The sequence below is a fragment of the Lutjanus erythropterus genome, chromosome 13 (genome assembly GCF_056507025.1).
Source record: "Lutjanus erythropterus isolate fLutEry1 chromosome 13, fLutEry1.hap2, whole genome shotgun sequence".
NCBI lineage: Eukaryota > Metazoa > Chordata > Actinopteri > Lutjaniformes > Lutjanidae > Lutjanus > Lutjanus erythropterus.
Window position 1 is genome coordinate 13,181,368 of NC_139329.1, and position 21,422 is coordinate 13,202,789.

Sequence of the window (21,422 nt, forward strand, 5' to 3'; positions counted from 1 at the left end):
TTCTTACTTCGAGTAAGTAAATACATTCCGAGCATGTTCCTGCTCTCTGAGAAAAATCTTAGACATGATCAGGAATCTAGAAATTAAGAAAAAAGGACAAAGACCATAAACACAGCAACAGGTTCTTACTGTTGTGGTGTAGGTTTTCTATAGTTTACATTTTAAACATTTGTACAAGTGCTCATTTTATGATTTATTTTATGTTTTTTGTATTGGAAGTTAGAGCACCTAGACTGTCAAAGTTTTTCAAGCAGTTCGGCTACTCTCAAATATAGTCATGTAATAATTAAAAGGTTCAGTGTAGGATTTATGTGATCTATTGGCAGAATATGGCTGATAGTCCAGGATGGACAAACCAAACACTGGCCCTGGAAAAGGCCTTTTGCCTGTTTTTTTTTCCTCTTGAAAACTTATTAGGTGAGGCCTGTGGCATTCGGTCAATTGCAATCTACAACCTCAGCACTGCTCCTAAATCCTACAGACTGATTCTTTAAGTTGCAGTAATGGCTTTTCCATGGTTTTTCTCAATTAATTGTTTTGTCAGAAAATAGCAAAAAAAAGGCCATCTCAAGTTCCTAGAAGATGGTGCCTTCAGATTGCTTGTTTTATCTGACCAAAAGTTCAAACCACAAAGAAATAGAATTTACTGTGATTTAAGACAAGTAAAGGCAGCAAATCCTCATATTTGAGAAGCCACACTGTGAACAAAACTATTTGTTTTAACTTATAAATGTTAGTGTCTGGGCTGCCTTAAAATTATTAAATTAACTGAATTTGAAAAGACAAGTTAAGGTAATTTTGTAATGATTCAAAACAAATGAAGTTTTCAAGTTGAAATTGAATTTTATATTAATTCAGTTGACTTAAGAAACATGTTCAGTAAGCTTAAGATATTAAGTTGAACCAACAATTGTTTAGTCACTCTGACGAACATTACAAATAAAATTGATTTACTTTGATATTTTCTCATTTTGAAAAGTCAGTTCTCTTTTCTTTTCCTCAAACTATAAATAAGCTCCTCTTAACTCTCTGACAATGCAAGTTGGGAAATCAGCTAATACACCAATCATGTGTTTTTAGTAACTTAAAATAATGAGTCAGTTGAACACTTAGAAGAACCTAAACAACTGTATAAGTTCTCAAGTGTTCTGAAAATACTTGAAATTTTAAGCTTAATTAACTTGAACAAATGCAACGTGTATTTACGTTAAATTAATGAGAAAAGATTAACTGATTCATATTCCTGTTGTGAGACCAGACAATGTTTTTACAATTACTCAAAACAATAAGTTAATTATTTAAAAAAAAAAAAAAAAAAAAAGGTGAGTCAATTGTCTGTCAATCAACAAATTATTTCAGTTTTAATTATGACTTATTTTAAGTGATTTTTCTATTTTCCAAAGACACGCTAAATATAAAGAAGAGCAAAAAACTCAAAGTGATATTTTAAACTACTTTTAGATGAAATCTGAGTCATTACTTTGAGGATGAAAACAGCAGTGTGATGATCAAAGTGTCATGAAGCTGCAGAGCTGTGAGAGACATCACTGTGGATCACCTGAACATTTGTTTCTCTGCTGTGATTTCCACCTGAGGTTCATTAGAGGAACGAAAAACCAGCTCTCCTTATAGGCCGTGAGTGTAAATGATGTAGGCACGAGACACTTTTCAGCTGGATCTTTAATATCTTATGTTCAAATAGCAGCGGAGCAGATATGCTCTGTGCTGTTTAATCCATTGCTCTGACATTTTGGAGCTAAGTGCAACTCTTCCTCTCCCGCTCCCAGACCCGAGCACCTGTCTGAAAAACAATACCTGCTTGAATCCTTCATCACATAACTCTTAAAATCCCTCTTAATCCCTGAAATGTAGATCTTGAGTGTGTTCCGGCCCATTACATAGTTTATATGCTAGATTTCTTTGTAATGTAGTTCTACTATGTTCCAGCATATACCTTCACACAGCTTAACCTACATAAGTCCATTGATCCGTGTCTCACCAACACAACGCTAGCATGTTAAGCATTGCCTAATCTGTCTCATGCTACCTGGATTTTCATATTGGAGGAATAATCCTGATGAAGGGGAGGGGGCGGGGGGGGCAGAGTCACCTCAGGACCTGTTTAAAAGCTTCTTATCTGAGACCTGCACTCCCACCATTTAACTAAAAGGGGAGTGATAGCCTTTCAACTCACAAGCTGCAGCTTTAATTAAAGCTGCTTGTTGGGGAGATGAAGTACAGGGTTGTGTATGAGTTGCCCCACTAAAAATCTAAAGCACATCAAACAATGCAGCTCAGTCCAGAGTGAGTGAGTGTTCACTGTTAAAGAAGAAACAAATGTCTTCCCCTGGTTCTAAACATTTTAATCTGGGCGTAAAATGATTATTGTAAGCAAATCTAAATATTCACAGACCACAAACTAAACTGTCATGGGCCAGTTAATTAAACTATATAAGTGTAAACATAAAAACTACTCAAGTCAACTGAGGGAATTTATAAAAACTTCTTCTACTTTAAGGTAGAATATGCAGGATTGGCCCCTCCTCCATGGCTCTAGGGACTGAATGGAGTGAGGGAGCACAATTTGTGAGAACAAAGCAGTAAAATAAGCGAGACAAAACGTTATTTTGTGATTGTTGATGACAGCTGTTGCATTCTGAAGCACAAATGCCCACAATGCCAGATTTTGAAGCAATCCTCAGTCTGTTCTGCCTGTGTGCATGTTTGTAAATCTCCTTCTGCAGCTCTCACAGACAGAGAGCAGAGGAAAGAGATGAAGAATGCAATGAAACCGTTAGCTGCCACATATTTTCTGACACCAAAACCTGCATGTTGGCTGGGGGCCACACACCACTGCTAAACAGGCTGAAGGCAAGAAACATCCCAAGCATGGCAAATATATAAGGACATAAGAAAATAGTAGCAGAGAACAGTGTCACAACCCAGCTGATGATTTGAAGGGACTATTTTTCTTTTAAGAATTTTAGGAAAGTGACTGAAACTTTGGGAGATTTTAAAAACATGCTTGGAAGTTTTAATGTCCTTACATGTACATGTTTTAATTTTATTATCTCTCTGTCTTTTGTGTTTTTTTTCTATTATATTTCTGCTTTGCTGCCTAATGTAATCTCGGCATCATTGAAAATGAGGGCCACCCCTTAATGTATTCCCAAGAAATAAATAAAGGTTGAATGAATACTGACCCCAAACCTCATAAATCTTAACCCTCTGTTTTTTTGTGCATAAGCACGTTTATTTCACAGGTATAGTTACTTTTCATTCATTTAATTTTGCATAGAAATAGGCTTACAAAAAAATTAAGTCAGTTATTTCCAGCCTTTTTGGCTTAAGAACCTTAATAAAGCAGTCTCTGGTTGGGAACCCTTGTCATGATTCAGATGTTAAGGAGTCATTAACATGTCCATCAAACAGACATTTCCCCTCTTTAACAAAATTTTCATATAATTTTGTTGATGTGTGTTGTGCAGAATTTAACACAGATTCACATCCAAAAATACAAATTCACATTTTTCTTTCTTTTCCCGTTAATCATCTCACAACACCTCAGATTTATCTCGTGACCATTTGGAAGGGATTCGACCCCCAGGTTGGGAACCCCTGGACTGAACTATAATTAGCTGTATTAGAATAATTAAAACTTGCTTTACTTCCACCAGATTAGAACTGTAAAATTCTGATGACACACTGATGCATGTTAACAATACACATATTTTTTGGTACTTACTTTTTGACACCATAGAGGAAGCGTAACTTGGGTGAGTGGAGAAAATGCAATGAAATGTCATGTAGGTTTCCCTACATGCAACAAAATCGGCTGGCTGCTTCATGGCTCTAAATGGTTAAATGTTCCCTTTGTGTTTTTATTACAGAGGTGTAGTAGTTGTTGTACTTTAAGTAAGATAATCTATTTCACTGTAAATGCATAATGACATTTGGCATGTTGATGCCCCACAACATACAGCTGGTGTACTTTTTACTCTTGTAAACATTTCATCACCTGATACTGTGTTATATATTAACCATAATGTTCTTTGGGTTGTTCAATTTTCTTTTTTCTTTATATGATATATTTCTATTCTTATATTATACTGTATATTTTTATACCTTGTGTTTCCTGATTAAATGGCATTCAGAGAGGAAGGAAGAGTTTCATTGTACAGGGAAAATTCTTTTGAATTGTTCATATGACAATAAACACTTTGACTTTGACTTGATATGATTGTACTTCTTCAGTGGTACAAGAAATTCAGGAGTATTTACATTGTTGTACTGGTGCTTCTACCCATGCTGAGAATCTGAACACTTTTCCTCCGGTTTTAAAAAAACATTAATTCAGAACTATGAGACTCCCATCATCTACATGTCGAATCATACAACAATGCAACCATTTTATATCTTATGCCTTTCCTCAGTTCACTGATGGCAACCATGAACTACAGTCTTAAACCTCTAAATGAGACTCTCCTCTGGTCCTCAGCAGTTAAATCTGGTTTTTGGACTCGCACTAAACTCAATTTGTCATCAGAGCGGTTGCCCTGGAAATTCCCTCTCTCTCATATTAACGCTGCAGTTTGGTTGTACTTTTACTAACAGGAAAAAGGCATTTTGTGTTCAGTTTGTTTTACAGCTTTGATGAAATGTTATTGCTTGCTTACAGAGTTTGGCTGCAATAAGCAGAAATGGTGCTTCACTTAGCTCTTCAAATTTTAATGCACAACGGGAAATTCACGAGGAGTAACAATAATTCATAAAAGACCATATTAGCTCAGCCTGTGTCTAGTAATAGCAGCTTAAAGAGCAAAACAATTCACACTAGGTATCAGGGGCAAATATGTGTTACTACTACCCATCATTACTATGCAGCGTAACAACGATTTTTGAAAATGTTTCCAAACTGTTTCTAAGACATTCAGATATAGAATAAAGGCCTGACAGCAGAACATAAAGGAGATAGGGATCAATCCAGAACAAGACAGAAGAAAAGAACAAGAAAAAACAAGACATTTAGCGAAAAGTGTTTATTTTTCTTTTAGTTTCCATCAAGATTCTTGTTTGTCTTTACATAAAGCTTGTCACAAAGGAATACATACATTCATTAGGCAGGTCAAGAGAGGGTCAAATGAGAGCTAGTGGGCACCTGATTCTGTTTAATGATCTTCATTTGTAAAAAGAAACAAAACAAGGCAACTCATCACAAGAGGCAAAGCATGGAGTCTTACCTAATCTGGCAAAAGCATGAATGAACAGAGGAGCAGAGGACAGGTAAACATGTGACAGACGGCGATCGGTTTAAACAGCCCCACAGAAAGACAGACAATAAATGCCAATTATACTGTAGGAGTAGATAAGGAAAGAGACAGCATTTATCAATGTTTGTTAAAAGCAGGATGACTTAGTAATGTTGCTACTGTGCTTTTTCTCACTGAACAGTCCTATTCAATGACAGAAACTATGCATGTATGTATCGTTAGAAGTGAGGAGGAAAAAAAAGACACGTGAAAGAAATCAGAGGAGACGATGGTCTGCGGTTTGTCCAGTTCATTGGTTGTAAAAAAGAGACAAAAGCTTTTTTTAAAAATTAAAACAAGAAGATACTGTGAAAAGTGGAGATTTGTTTGAAAACAGTCACTTCTGCTGCAACCTGGCAGCTTTAAACTTCGACACCCTTTTCGGGGGTTGCTGGGGCGGGGGGGCGTCGGGCGCCACCTCCTCCTGTTTCCTCTCTAGGATGGTGGGCAGAGCTGGTGGAGCGATGGTCAAATGAGGGACAGCTGAAGGCATTGGGTCCTTTTCTACTACTGTGCCTGAAAAAGCCTGCAGCACAGAAGAAAAAAATAACAGTAAAAAAACTGTTAAAGTAGCGATATGTAAGATCCTAGAGTTCTGCAGTCTAAACAGAGAGTTAGACAATATATTTAATAGGTTGAATTCCTATTTATTATACAATCTATGGTTGAAGTGAGTTGTTTCCCCCACCTCCTCCCCACCAGACAGATCACCTGCAGGCTGCACAGACACTGAACCCACACGAGCGCAAAATTATACTATGACAAGCATCAAAGACTCCTCCACTGTAAGTTAATCAGCAGTTTATAACTGCCAAATGTCTGTAAATGTAAAGCTAAGCCCGTTATCATGAAAACAAAAGCCCACTGTCCTGAAAACTCACACTCTGGAGTTGGAGCTCAGTGACTGCCTGCCAGACTCCATTAACAGGTTGCTCAATTTATTACTTATAAACATCGACTCCTTCTAAAACATTATTAATGATTTCTTACAACTCATAAAACAGACACTTGCTCATTCTGCAAACGTTCCACATTAATTTGAGCTCTAATAAATGTGAAACAGGTAAACAAAAACAGATGTTCCAGACCAGAATGGAAACATGCTGGCAGTAGTGTTGTTGTTGGAGAAGTCAGTGTTTCATCATGGCATGTATCCTTAATCTCTGATGACATATCGTGGTCATTTTATGATTTAGTACAGTAAATATATTAAATTTTTCTACTTTAAAGGCGTTGTGCATGAGTGACCACTCTCAACTCACAGAAACTGAACTTACATTAAAGATTTAGGCTCACAATAGAGTTTATTCTGTTTTAATGCTGGATTTTCATGCTCACATTGCCTCTTGTGACTGACATTTAATGCTTGTTGGACCGCATGCCGCTCTCATTTTAACTTAAAGAGGCTTCTGTGGGAGTTTTGTTATGTTCTCATTAAGGGATCTGAGGCTCAAAGGTGTAATTCTCATAAGCCGTTTCATAATATAGGTATATTGCAGATTCCTTCACACTGTAATTGAGATTAAAGACCATACAAAGATACCTGAATGAGATCTGTTCAGGCAAAAAAAAAGAAAGAGAAATAAAACAATAAGTAAAGGACATCCATCTGTTACCTCAAATCTGCTGGCAGGGTGTAGTGGGATCGCTGTGGGACTGTCCTCCTCCGTAATGCCGTCACTGGTGTCGCTGTGTGTCGCCTCATCGTGGCTGTAGCTGCGACCAATCATCCGCCGCTCTTCAAAGTCTGCCGCGCTGCTCTCACTTGTGTCGCTGCACACGCTGTTTTCTCGGCTACGTGATTTTAGGATGGACTTCCTGGGGATGGGTTCCCCGTTCTTCACGTCCACAAACAACCTGACAAAGGAAACACACCATTTACCTGTAACAGTGTGTCTGCATATATCAGAAAATTGAATGGAATGACTTTTTAATGTACACTTCTGAGTAAATACATATGTCAGTCAGTCAGTCTGAAATGAGGCTATAATGCTGAAAGTCATATAGACACCTGTATTATTATTAAGGTCTGTTGTCATAATGAATCTGGTTATCTTGTGTATTTTCTTGTGTATATTCTTGTGTTATTTACCGGCAATTTCCCATACATTATTTAGCCAGTATTGTTCCTTATATCTATAATATGAATGGGCAATGTGACTTGCTCTGAAATTCTGGAGATTAATGTCTGAACAGAATCAGAAAGGCTTAAAATTAGGTTAAAAGTAACCCACAGAAACTGTTTGCAGGCTAACCAACTAGCTCACATCTCCACGTCATCCAGACAGACACTAGGGTGGTCACCGGGGGACAAAGTTTGCGAACACGAATAGAAAAAAAAAAAACTAAAAGACTGTAATGGGATAACAGATGCATTCAAATAAATAATTAATAAATAAATCTTTAAGACCTCCCCACCTAGAATTTAAGACTGTTCAATACTTTTTAGGGCCTTTTATAAGGAAATGTGGATTTAAGACATTTTATTCAGTGTCTGTAATAGATAATACATCAATACATTTTTGTTTTTACCTGTAAATGTCTGCTGGTGTTGTGATTTTGTGAAGTTCGTGATGGGAGTGTCCGTTATTGTGGCCATTTTTCTTTTTCCTCTTCGAGTGTTCCTTCTGCTCTTTCCTTTCACTGAACTTCAATGTGGTGTTTTTTCCTGTGTTTATCCTCACCTGAAGCAAAAGACAGAAACGGGGTGAGGAGAAAGTTGCCAAAGCAGAAATAAACACACAGTATGAAAGTTCTGCCACTAGGGATGATAGCATGGGATGAGTTTTTTTTTTTTTTTATTGTTAAAAAAAAAAAGACATCACTGCAGAGGAAAACCTATCTGACATAACTCAGACAGAAAACATGTTGATGTAAAAGGTGAAGTAACATTTTATTAACGTTACATTTAGTAACCTGCACCTTCCTTACTCTCTGATGCACACATTTACCCAAAATTTAAAGCAAATAGCAGCTAGTGGGAAATGCACCAATACCTTGAATAAATTGAAGATTTTGGGTGTGACCACAGTTAGATGCACAATTCAACAAAATATACAACCTGGGTGTAGTGTTTCTAGACACTTTAATGCGGAAATGTTGCACACTATAGCTCGCTGCAGAAGTCAAAGGAGAAGGATTTGTCTGAGCTGTTCATAAACGCACCAGAAAGATTGCTGAAAGCTGAATACAGTGGAATACCGATGTCTTGTGTTGGTAAAGTGTGGAAAGCACAGCAATATAGTAACAGAACAAGAAAATACAGGTAGAGAGGGCAGGTCTCTGCAGATATAGACGCCATCATGCATTGCTAATGAGTGACATAATCACATAAGTAACGACTTAGAGGGATCATGTTTATTTGAGTCTATACGTTGTTGTTTTTTTAGGGAAATGTTGCATATTATGCCTTAAAAAGATAAAATATACATAACAAATCAGTTAAATGTTCAATGTTGTTCATCCTTCTGACCTTCTTGGGTTCGACTGTATGAGAGAAAAAGATGGTGGGCAAGCAGCTGCCTTCCTCTTCCTCATCATCCTCTTCCTCTTTCCTGTCTATGCTGGGTGGCACTTTGCTGTGAGGCACGGACGTCCAACCGGGCTTCAGACTCAGTCCGTTTACCGGAGGTGCTGCATCTGATTCTTTCTCCTCTTCTGATGAAAGGGATGACGTGTCCTCACCATTCATGTCTGCATTATCAGATAATCTGGAGAAAAGCATTTCCAAGAGATATTTTAAATTTTTGCCGACATCAGAAACTGTGAAATAATTAAGGCTATTAAGAAATACCTTGAGTGCATTAATCTACCTGTCCTGCTCATCTTGTAGCTCCTCCAGTTTCTCGAGCTCATCCAGTCGAGCCCAAAGCTCCTCCTCGGTCATAATGACTTTTCTACTCCCTCCATCTCTGCCCTCGCCTTCATTCTCCTCATCCTCCTCTTTTAAGTCCAACACAGCATCCAACTTGGGCTTAGAATTTGGCTTGTGAGCTATTCTTTGCTTTCCTGTTAAAGCAGAGAAGATAGTAAATAAATTTCTGAATGTTTTGAGCCTAAATGTCACTCTGAGTTTGATGTAGAATCAAATAATGCCTTAAAGGCTTTGTTTGTTTTCTCATGAGCAAATATGTACGAGTAAAATGGCAGGAGAAAAGCTGACAAAGATACCTTTGGAGACAGCAATGTCATCATTTCCGGCCTCTTCTCTAATGTCAACATAGTCCTCTTTACTCTGAAGAACAAACAAAGTCAATACATCTGTCCCCATTTATGTCTCATGCAATATCTTATCTGTGAGACGACTTGTAGTGATGCAACATACGGCTGACATAGTTTCCAAATCCTTCGCAAACCCAACTCTGGCTTCAAAGTTGTTCATAGTCGCCGACAGATCATCCATTTCACGCTTCACATCTGCAGAAAACATGAGAATTATCATTAAAATGTGCATTCAGAGAGTAGGACGCACACTGACAAAACCCAGCGTGCAAAAACAGGCAGAAGGGTTACAGAGATTTTAACAAAACGTTTAATATTACAGTGACAACCAGCTGCTGAAGAGTTAAAATCCTGAACAAGTTGGGGGGAAAAAATTGAAAAATGATGACACAAACAGTTCATAATATCTTCTGCCCTGAATACTACTCCGGATCATTAAATCTTGACAACAATTAAGCCCTTTTACTAATAGCAGCAGAGGGCCCTTGTTTCCATGGCGATTGGGAGCCCCTCCAGTCAGTGCATCAACTGGAAGTGAGGAAAGGTCAAACACAGAAGGCCTGACAACTCAGCCGCTGTCTGACACATTTCAGCTAGCTATGTTTGTATTACAGCACTTAGCTCTGTAATAGCGGGGTGGGCAGGGTCAGGAGATAGGAGGAAGGGGGGTGGAGGGGGGCGGAGGGGGGCAGACGGCTGCGGATGGGCTGTGGCAGCACATTTCTGCTTCACTAAACACTCTAATAATGTTCACATCAGAGATCGTTACTTGGGCCCATTTGACTCGATATGAGATTTTCAGACCTAGAATGAGCAGCAGGGCAAACACAGTTTGTAAGTATGGCCGCACACAACCCGTGTTAGAATAAACACATGCTCTTTTTCTTCAAAAGGCTTCTCACACTCGAGCAAACAATAATGTTGCAGTTACAGGACTAGATTTGACCACAGGAAAAGAAAAAGTATGGATTATTAGCACATTAACAAAAGAGGCAGTGACATCCAAGAATGGCAGTAACCCTTTAACCGACTGTGGAATAAATCCTGAATGTGTCAAAAATCATGCATGCAAAATCAGTGATTAGAAAGAGCTTTTCAGTTCACTAACATATCTCGAAAATACTAAATAATATAACTAAATACTACAAGCAACTCAAACATTTCCCCTAAAATCTTAAGATTAAAGAAATAATGTTTCAGCTAAGAGGAAGTTCACTGATTCCTCAGTGTTCGAACTCTCTACACTTGATGCAGCAACGCCCTCTGCTGGATGAAGAAGAGCGGTGTCCACATTAAAATGACACAAGGCCAGAAAACAGACTCACATTTCATCCTGTGGTTTACAATTTTCTGAGCCTGCTTGGCAGAGCACTTAGCAAACCAGTTGTCACCGAGCAGCGCTGTGACCTCGTTCGTGTGCACCAGCTTCCCAGGCATGAAGGCCAAAGGGCCAAACGGCACCTGTTTACAGCACAGTGAATGAGAAAAAGAGCAGAAGCAAAGGGAAACAGTCGGCATAACGCAGGTGGCAGAATGTGGACATGAAAGTGCGAGGAAAGAAGAAATAAAACTTTCACTGACAGTAAAGACTATATGTGTTTAGGGTTGGCTTCTGCAAAGCTAAGAATATCAACACAGCTCATGACACTGGTAAATGATAAACCTGGAACAGGGATTCATCTTAAAACTGCAGCACTCACCATGATGTCATAAGACAGCTGGTCTGGAAGGGTTTGAAGGCATTCATTCAGGGCTTCATAGTCACCTGACACCTTCTTCCTGCAAAAGCATGGATTTACAATATTAGGCCAACAGCTATTCAAATAAATAAATCAAAGCCCTCCTCTGAAGCAATTGTTGTCCAATTTGGTCTGTTTGGTTTATTTTTGGGATGTTAAACAGAACAATGGGAAGCAAATGACAGCTAAGGAGTAATGAGGAAGCGCCTGTTCCTGTCTCTTTCAGGGGAGAAGGGAGATCTGGTGTAATCCAAGTGGCCTCAAGATGTCGCTGTTATTCATTTGTATCTATTTACAACTGGACAGTTATTTTTAATGTTTTGAGATCGCCTGCTTTCCTCGGTTGAAGTCATAACAACAGTTTATCACACCTATAATTTTGTGAATGCAACACATCAAGGAAGTTATTGTTATGTTTCTTTTGCAACATAAAGAAAGTGTGTTGTAGCCAGATCAAAGTGTGCTTCCAAAAGTCTTTAATATTGATTTTATCTCGTAGTTTTCCTCAGCAGTTACTTTATTGTGACCTGCTGGAATAGTCTAGGGCTCCATGTTGACTCAACCTTAAACTGAGACTTGAAAACAACAATCAAATAGTTTTTATTCAGTGACTGTTATCATTATGTTACCATGTTACAGCAGTAGGAAGAAGAGAATATGCATGTAAGTTCTGACACAGCATTTTAATATGTTGACTTCAAGTTGTTCTATACATATGGAGTCATAGGGCTGCAGTATAACTAATAAATCTGCAAAAGAATAAGACAATAAATGTGGAAATGGAGAAATAAGAAAAAAATAGTAAATAAATGTGTGGAAATACAAAAAGAAAGAAATAAAAGAATAAATAAGCAAATAAAATAACATGGAAATATAAAGACAAATTAAAAAACTATAATCCTGCTTTGGCTGTGGCCAATATAGTTTGATTACTCAGGCTGGGTAGGGACGGCCGGCACAAAGCCAGCTGATTGACAGCTTGGCCCTTCAAGGAATACCAAATGCAAGAATGAATAATACATGGATACTAATACACATATATATAGTTATTTATAAGCATTTTTTTAATATAAAGAGAATATATGAGAGAAATAGAAAAAAAAAATCTTCATATTTCCACATTTATTTTTGACCGAGTATGTGTCAGAGACAGAGATGTTGAATGACTGGCCTCACAACACTCCAGTTCACAAACTGACAAGAACAATTTCACAGTGTTTAGTTGCCCTTTTTTTGAAGTCAACACTCAGTTTCCTTGCATTAAGGGACTTGCACACCCTCACAGGTGTTTTCAGTCATTCTGCCTAATTAGTCATCTGTTTAGATTAAAGGTGGGCAGAACTGCATTGGCATTATGTGCGGTCACCGGACTCAATGGAAGAATAAGAAGCATTAAAGTGTTATCTGTCCCGTACAAACAGGTCCAACAAAACCAACAGTAGAGACGGAGAGATGTCAGACAGTCTGAACACACCCACACAGTCATGAGAAGAGCTCCCATCAAATAAATGAAGGCACCTGTGTGGGTGCACAATAGTTGGGTAGAGTCTACATTTTTATTACAATGATACTTCTGACTGCTTGGCTCAACACTGAGCATTCATTTACACTTAATGTTAATTAAAAATAACTTTAATAAACTCTGTTGCTTTGCTGCTACTTCTGCTACTATTAACTAATACTGACAGTGAAATCAATTACAATGAATTTACTGTTGCACTACAATAAAGCTCCTACACAATCATGGTGCACTCTTACTGGTGTTTATTTACCTGATCAGTACTCCCGTCAGGACTGTGTGAGTCTGTGTACTCTGTGTTTGACTGACATCTCACTCACTTGTCTTGTCTCTCTGTTGCATCTGTTTGGATGGGACAGCTAACACATTTATCATTCCCTTTTTTTTATTATTATTATTAATGATGGCTGAATTCCATTGAGCTCCTTCAGTATCAGGGTCTCTCTCTGTCTCTCACTCTGCCATGACTTACTGAGACACTTGATAAGACCAGAGCCGTAGTTAATGTTGTTATTAACACCTGTGGTTTTTCTACTGTGACAAGTTAATATGTCTGCTGTGGAAAAAGGCCTGTTTGTACACCGAGTCTGATCCCACCACAACTTCAACCGGAGCGGAGGTCTGGTGGAGCAGAATACAACTTCAATACCCACAAAGGTGGGATACTGTCTGATAAACTACCGTACAGGCCAAAGACAATTAGTCAGAATAAGTGAAAACCTGTGTATATGGGCATGTGGGCCTTTGAGGTTCTGAAAATGCTCCTTCTTGTTACTGCAACTCTATTTGGAAATCAGAAATAAACAGGCTAATTATGGCACACTTGAAACAAATGCCTCTGATTGGTCAGGGAGCGTCTAATTTGTTGATTTTGACCAGAGCTGCCACTCCAAGCACGAAGCATCAATATTGCACAGAATCATGCTTGATTAATTGTGGAAGCCAAACTCATGGTGGTTATCATTATAAAACAAATAATGCAGTTCTAATATAGCCCGACTGTGGCTAAATACAAACTTCACAGAGAAATGAGAGTGGATGATGATGAATATCCATTTAATTTCATTTCCAAATTGGTTGCATTCATAGAAGTGGATCACTCAGAGACGAGCATGAGCAGCAGAGCCATAAAAATCTTGGCTGTGTCTTACAAAGACTTGTCAAGTTGAGCAGAATACGATGTGTGGAGTAAATCCCAAGAACAATACTTAGCTTTTGAAAGACGTGACATGATATCTCCAAGGAAAAAGCATCATCATATTAGATCCTGTACTAACCAGCTGTTTTTTGTGCTTCATGTGACATGAAGACTTTAAATATCAGATCCTTTTCACAGAAGCTGTTTGACATGAAATAGTAAACACAGGTGTTGCCACTATTAAGGTTCTCTTCCATTCGGGTCCAACTGCTGCTATTGTGCATTTGACTCACTGGAAAGGCTCTGCTACACTAAAACAGGACCTTAAATAGCATCACTGGTGACACCTGTATTTACCTTACTATTTTATATCAATATGGCTGCTGTAAAAAGCGTCTTTTGACTCAAACCAAGCAACAAACTAAAAACATTATCACTATTCAGCTGTTAAAATAGTGCAAGGGACTTACCAGTGCAGAATCCGACTTTCACAGTCTTTCACCACCTGTTTTTTGGACAAATTATTTCAGTATGAATCATGTTGTAAATCTATGCAACTTACACAGCTCTGCGTTGAGGATTTAACAGAGTAGTTATGTAAAAGTGGCAAATGTGATTATTGCTAGAAGCAGATTCCCAATTCAGCAGCATTTTCTGATCTACAAATACTACGATGCAAAAACAAAAATTGTTCATATTCTGTCCAAGTGAAACGATCATCACACAAAGCAAAACAGACAAAATACCCAAGGAGATCAAGGAAGCACGAGAGGAAGACAAACACAGCTGTCAAAGCGTCATCCAAGTGGTCACTCAGAACATCTGCACAAACAGCCCTTCACTGTGATTTATGGTGACAGTTTATGTAACAAAAGTTTGTTGCAATCTGCATGAACACCCCACACACAAAACCAGAAATAATATAATTTCACTATCAAATATTCTGTATGCTGCACAGTGTAAGAATATAATTGAAGAAAGCCTAGTGTCATTACAGTCTCAAACTTTCTCAGTGTAAACTTTCTGAGTCACTCCATCTAATCAGTGCCATTTGCATGTTGGAACTTTTCAAAATTAGACTTCCTTCCTTTTCTTTTTTTCCAAAACTGTATCTACAATCTCAGGCCATTTTATTTAGTCCTTACAAGGTTTCTTTATAGGGATCATACAATTTTTGTAACAGAACTTAAAGTGACAGGTCTGTTTTTTAGCATAGTAATAGGAAATGCATGTGATGTAGCCATACAGCATGAAAACTAATAGTATGAGAACACTATCTTTAAATTAAAGAATACATATAAGAAATGATTTAGGTAACAGGACTGAACGTTGAGATTGATATTCTCATTCCTGTGACCATGCTACTTCCTGTTAATCCAAATGTTTATAGAAGTGAATGTGTCAGGGTAAGAGGACTGAGTGAAAACCAGGGGTACATCTAAAATATGTATTATAACTAACATATTGTGAATGTCTGATGAGGAAATGTATGTAAATTTCTACATTGGAAATACGGTCATATAATAATTCCAAAAGTTTAATTTCATGGTGAAGTGTTAATGAGTAAGGATGGGCTAAAATCAGCTTTTTTCAGTATTCTGTAGTTTTTTATATTAAGGTTTTGCATGATGTGTCTTTAAATTGCATGTACAGGACACTTCGCTTGATTACATGGTGTTATTATACAGAGACTTTTCATGCTTTTGTATGAATGTAATGTCCTGGCGACTGAAAAGGCACAGATTCGGTGGAATGACCCTCATACAGATACAAAAATGAAACTTATCTGATCGTGTTGTTGTAAACTTGTATCATGGAACTTCCTGGTTGAATATCTACGGGGGGAGCTTTAACATGTAATGTTCAGCACACAAGCTAACTCACATACCATTAGCTAATTGGTCGACAATTCATAAAAACGTTTAGAATAAATTCAGGACAATGACGGTACAAGTAAAACTATGAGAATGAGCACAGAAGTGCAGGGAAACGAAAGCAAACACACCTCCAGTAAACATTTGCCTAACAAGAACTTGAACATGTGAGTGGCTGCAAGGAAGGAAGCTTCTGGAAAAATGGACAAGCAAAACAAACTCACAACTTACTACTTTGACATATAGGATAGTACAACTGGTGCACAAACGTGTATATTTAATGTTAAAGGGGCTTCAGTGGACACAGTCGTTGTTTAAAGAGCTTTGCTGATCCACCGCGTGGCCAGAAGCTGACTGTGGTTTGGCTAATGGTGATGAGACGTTCACTGACCAGCAAAATGTTTAAATGTGTCAACTGGTTACGTTACCTTCTGGTGCTCCTCGCGGAGCCTGACAACTCCGCCGAGATGTTCTATATTCATTCTACCTTTTTCAGCCATTGAACCCAGGTGCACAACAGGAAAATGTGGTGTTTAGTGACCCCAAACAAAGCTCAGGGGTTGTTGTGAGTCCTAAAGAAGTGTTTATGAATGCAGCAGCAGCTATTCCTCAGACCCGTTCTGCTCGTATTCATCAATGAGGCAGTGGTAGTTATCCTCACTTTCGGAAGTGATACCATCTCACACGCTCATTTCAAGATTTCTGCATCATTTCCGAAAACATCCACGGAGTTAATATTCCAAAGATTAGCAGATATTCCTGGTCAGTCGCTGCGACATGCACCTCGGAACAATGTCAAGGCACCGACAATAACATCGGAAGTACAGGTATAAACATTCAAAATAAAAGACCTCGTCCGTACGTCACTTTGTAGTAATTTAGCAACACAAACCTGTACTTCAATAGGCAAATTAACAAAAATACCGCAGTGTAGAATTACAAGTAAAACTTCTGCATACAAAATTTATTTAGCTATAATAGCTGGATTAAACTGTTTGGGGCTTTTGGGATCCCAAGGGTCCAAAGGACTTAGAGCAGGTACCATCTTTTTGCCAGCTGGGCAATATATTCATATAATATTGATATCTTGATATGAGACTTTGTATCATCTGAGATTCTAAGTATTGTATTGTTATATCATGACATGGCACAACTGTTTTCTCATTTTTAAAGTGACTACAGGGAAGATGAATATTTTGTTGATTTTTTTTAGGCCCATGTAGACAAAAGCAGTCATGTTTCCACCATAAACGTCAGAATATATTGTCAAAAATAAAATTGTCTAAATAATAATAATAATAATAATTTTACTGTCAATTTTCTATTTTCTATTCATGCTTCTTGACTTGTACTACTTGCTTTTAATTTTTGAAATATTTTTTCTGTTAGTATGAACAAAAACACAAAGGCTAATTCCTTGTATGTGTAAATTCATTTGGTAATAAATTTGATTCTGATTATTATTGTATCAGAAGTAGCACAAGATGAAAACATTCAAGACCGTTTTTATTTCTCATTGCTATCATCTTTAGTCAGTCCGATTCCGTGCTTTTATTTTGAAATCGAAACGTTCCGTGTTTCCGCCATATGAAGACAGCTTGACGCAACTATTCCTCCGTGTCTCCCGGTGTACTCTGGGTAAATGTGGACAATTGCACAAATGTAAACAATTGACACATTGTGTCAAGCTAAAACCCTGCTGTACTGTCCAGCACACAGACACACAGTAACAAACACGAACATTTTCAGAGATTTGTCTGTTGTAAAAGTAGCAGTAGGTTTCCTCCCTCATGACACTGACGATATTAGACCGAACAGCTGCACAAACGCTGTAGTTACACTGAATGTTTACACACTCATGTATCCATATAATGTCCCGCATAGATATCAGCGGACAGACATTAATTCAGACAGGTTGGTTGTAGCGAACAAGTTTGGTTTCGGAAAATTAATATAATCCATCAATGGTTCCAGCCCCCTTCTTGTTGGACGCCCATTGGCTGTTTATGTTGCTTTTAATTGCTGTCGGAAATATTGAAGTACTGTTGCAAAGGCAAATATACTGTGAAACAAGGGTCCCTTAAAACAGTGTTTCCCAACCCTGGTAGTCAGGGGACCCCTGCCCTGCTCCAACACACCTGATTCAAATGATCAGCTCGTCATCGAGCCTCTGCAGAAGCCTGAAAACAACCTGATCATTTGATTCAGGTGTGTTGGAGCAGGGAAACATCTAAAACATGCAGGGCAGGGGTCCCTGAGGACCAGGGTTGGGAAACACTGCCTTGAAATATCATACTACATATAATTAGTAGGCAGAGGTGCCTTCATTTGCACATTCATTTATAAAACGCAAAACCCACAACCATTTAAATATGTTAAGCCCCTGCTCAACAAATTAAGAAGAATGTAAGGGGTTTGTAACTTTTATCTCAAATTATACATTTGTTTGCTGGTGACCTTCATGAGGGTCCTGCTTCATTAATTCTTCATTTTTTCTTGGTAACAAATGCTTTAAGTATAATAGTCTGGTCGGTAGGTTCATCAGCAGAAACAAAATCCCCAAGAAAACACATTTGACACAAAAACATTTTTTTATTTTATTTATTTCATTCGTTGTTGCTATACTATTAATGTTATCTTTACTCTCTACTTAGTCTCAAATATGCTAAAATATCTAACCATGCCTGGGCTACAACTAATGAGTATTTTCACTCACAATTTTGAAGAGCCAAAAGTGATGTCTGCAGGTTGCCTCCTTTTTTGCAACAAACACTCCAAATCCTAAATACTCTTCATTTACCACCATAAACGACAAAGAAAAGCACTGGATCCTCACATTTAAGAAGCTGGAACAGCAAATGTTTCTTATTTTTGCTTGGGAAAAAAACAAAAAACAAAAAACGACTAATCAATTATTAAAACTGTTGGCAACTAATTTTCTTTTGATTGTCTAATCCTTAAATTTCAAATTGTGGTAGAGTACCACAATCCCCTAAAAAAAAAAAAGAAAAGAAAAAAGAAATAAATTAACAACACAAACTGCAATAAAAACTGTCTGTGGCTGATAACAATCAACAAATAATCTTATGTTTAAGACAAAATCTGCCTCCTGCAAGAACTGTCTGTAGCTGAATATGAGAGGCCTCTGCGACTCTATTTTCTCATCTATAAAGCAACTAATCGTTGCAACTCTTATCATGGGATTAGGCTTTTTTTTTTTCTTTTTTTTTTTTTGTAACTGCTTGTCTCATGATAGGAGATAACGCTAAATTCGTGGAATGTCCCTGAACGCATCATGTTTAAAATCTCCCATCAGGCATTGCGACCGCAGTCATGCAAGCTCAGAAATCAGAGACGGGAGTAACCGGCTGAAGCAGACATCACAATATCAAACTGAAATATCCCAACAGATATTTATGACGATTTCATAACACAACCAGGTAGGTTAATAACTTTTATGTGGGTTTTGCCTCATATTGACCCTGTAATATTCTACAGAGATGGGTTGTGTATATAACACTGTGATGTTAGCTTTTGTCTTATGATGCTTTCTGATGCAATCAGGTCTAGTGCACTGTTACACCTGTATTTATTAGAAAATAACTGTGTCACCATATTTAATATACAACAGGACCATATTTAGCTCTTGATCTTTTAAAATCTAGTGTGTATGTCAATGTGTGGTCATGTGATTCTATAAACTGTTGATTTATAAGTAGCTAACAACAAATACATGTATTTTAACTGACTATATTTTCTAGATTTCTTTCTCTACGGTTATTATTAGATTGTTATAGCTGCAGTTTGCATCATGTGTCCTAAACATATTGATCTGATCCACAGTATGTTTCATCGTATTGATGATGTGATGAAGCTGTGTTGTGAGTTATCTGCCAATCAGCAGATCCAGACCACAGTGAAGGGCTCAGGCAAGGGAGCAGCAGCAGCTGGGGGACTGGCATTCGCTGGAGGGCTGGTTGGGGGTCCTCTTGGTATTGCAGTCGGTAAGTTGAAAAATGCAATTATTGCTCCTTGTTTACTCAACATCACCCCATGTAGCCAGTATTTACAGAGGAAAATGAAGCAACCATATATTGGTCTGCTGGACTGATCAGTATTGTTGCTAAATTTCACAAGTTTGAAACCGTCCTCCTGCAGGCGGTGCTGTTGGAGGTCTTCTGGGCTGCTGGCTGACCAGTGGACAGTTCAAACCTCTGCCTCAGATCATAATGGAGCTCAGTCCTCAGCAGCAGCAGAAGCTGTACGATGATCTCATGGCCATCCTGGGAGACATCCAGTGGACAGATGTGGCGCAGCTCACCGCTCTCGTGATGGGCAACGCCGCCTTGAAGCAGCAGCTTACAGGCGCCCTCCTTGCGTATATCACCAAGGAGCTCCAGGCAGATGTGCACTATGTGGATTAGAGTCTGAAGAAAAAATGATGTACGATAATTCAGGGGCCCACATGCTCAGGAGGATGGAGTCTTTGAGAAGAACACAAACTGTTTTATTGAAGGTGGAGAGACTCTCCACCAAATGTGAAATCACATACTGTAAAATAGCACATACACCATCACTCCTGGTAACTGGCTACACTGGTTAATATGACATCAGTACATTACTGTGAGTTAAAACATCTGTATAAATGGATTAATTTATTACTGGAAGTGCACTTATCAGTTGCAGGAATTATTTATTCTTGAATCCTATCATGGCACTGATAATCATGTTTGACTTTAAAAGTTACTCTGAGTTAAGGCCTGAGTGAGTGGTTCAGCTAGTTTTTAGTATTTAAATACAGAGAATGTGTGCCAATTGTACAGTGTGAAATACTATGATCTGATGTAAATTTATTAAATTAAAAAGTAGGATTTTACCAGCATCTATGTGCAATATATTGTATTGGATAAATTAGTTAATTCAAACTCATTATTGCTTTAAATTATTTCATCAGTGAAGACAAAAAAGTCTGGTTCATGGAGTTTTACATAGCACACTGTTCCTCATGATTAAAAATGTGAAATACAAAACAAGTGTTTTATCTTACTTGGTGATTTTGAGACACTCCTTGCTACTGCAGCCATTTCTGATGTAAAATGATTGTTTTTTCTGACATCAACCCATTAAAAGAAAAAAAGGCTCCTTGACTTCTTGTAGTTCATGTGTATGAGCATGAAACATAAAACAGGCTCAGCCACGGAAGAAAGGGGAAAAAACACAAAGCTGCTGTTGAGTCTAGCAAGTCATTAAATGCAGTCCTTACATTTATACCGTTTGCATCTATTAAATGTAGTACTGATACATCCCCTCCCCTCCCTTAAGAACAACCTTTTTATTGAGCCATAGCACAAACCGCTGTTGTGCAATGATGTGCTTTAACTTTGTAATTCTCAAAGTTTGTAAAATCAAGTTAAAACTCAGGGTTACCTTCCAATTAACACACAGTATAAAAACTTCAGTAAGGGTTTGAGCTGTCACTTGAGAAAGCATCATGCCACAAACAAAAGAAATCAGTTTAGACTTGAGAAAAAGAATTGTTGATGCTCACAAAGCAGGAGAAGGACATACAAAGTTATCACAGCATTTCCAAGTGTCAAGAACTGGAGTGAAAAGTATCATCAA

At 38.0% G+C, this 21,422-nt stretch overlaps 2 protein-coding genes across 2 annotated transcripts; one reads left to right on the forward strand and one right to left on the reverse strand.

Annotated features, from left to right (window-relative positions):
• Nucleotides 1-5,026: 5,026 nt before the first annotated feature.
• uri1 (URI1 prefoldin like chaperone) lies at nucleotides 5,027-16,613 on the reverse strand. Its single transcript, XM_084734619.1, has 11 exons — nucleotides 16,229-16,613; nucleotides 14,397-14,431; nucleotides 11,231-11,309; nucleotides 10,856-10,991; nucleotides 9,634-9,725; nucleotides 9,480-9,543; nucleotides 9,122-9,317; nucleotides 8,782-9,019; nucleotides 7,842-7,993; nucleotides 6,926-7,166; nucleotides 5,027-5,835 (listed from the first exon to the last, which is right to left on the reverse strand). The coding sequence occupies exons 1-11, from the start codon at nucleotides 16,298-16,300 to the stop codon at nucleotides 5,647-5,649; spliced, it is 1,494 nt and encodes a 497-aa protein (XP_084590745.1). The 5' UTR covers nucleotides 16,301-16,613; the 3' UTR covers nucleotides 5,027-5,646.
• Nucleotides 16,614-19,096: 2,483 nt separating this feature from the next.
• LOC146316277 (protein C19orf12 homolog) lies at nucleotides 19,097-20,600 on the forward strand. The gene is made up of 3 exons (XM_084734179.1): nucleotides 19,097-19,240; nucleotides 19,644-19,804; nucleotides 19,959-20,600. Exons 2-3 carry the CDS (start codon nucleotides 19,645-19,647, stop codon nucleotides 20,222-20,224), a joined length of 426 nt encoding a protein of 141 aa, XP_084590305.1. The 5' UTR covers nucleotides 19,097-19,240; nucleotide 19,644; the 3' UTR covers nucleotides 20,225-20,600.
• Nucleotides 20,601-21,422: the final 822 nt, after the last annotated feature.

Coding starts and splice junctions, on each gene's coding strand:
- uri1 (XM_084734619.1), bottom strand. CDS start 16,300: ATGGCTGAAAAAGGTAGAATGAATATAGAACATCTCGGCGGAGTTGTC. Junction 14,432..16,228: donor TCCGCGAGGAGCACCAGAAG/GTAACGTAACCA, acceptor TCCAAAAAACAG/GTGGTGAAAGACTGTGAAAG. Junction 7,994..8,781: donor ATACAGTCGAACCCAAGAAG/GTCAGAAGGATG, acceptor CTTTTGCTTCAG/GTGAGGATAAACACAGGAAA.
- LOC146316277 (XM_084734179.1), top strand. CDS start 19,645: ATGTTTCATCGTATTGATGATGTGATGAAGCTGTGTTGTGAGTTATCT. Junction 19,805..19,958: donor TCCTCTTGGTATTGCAGTCG/GTAAGTTGAAAA, acceptor GTCCTCCTGCAG/GCGGTGCTGTTGGAGGTCTT.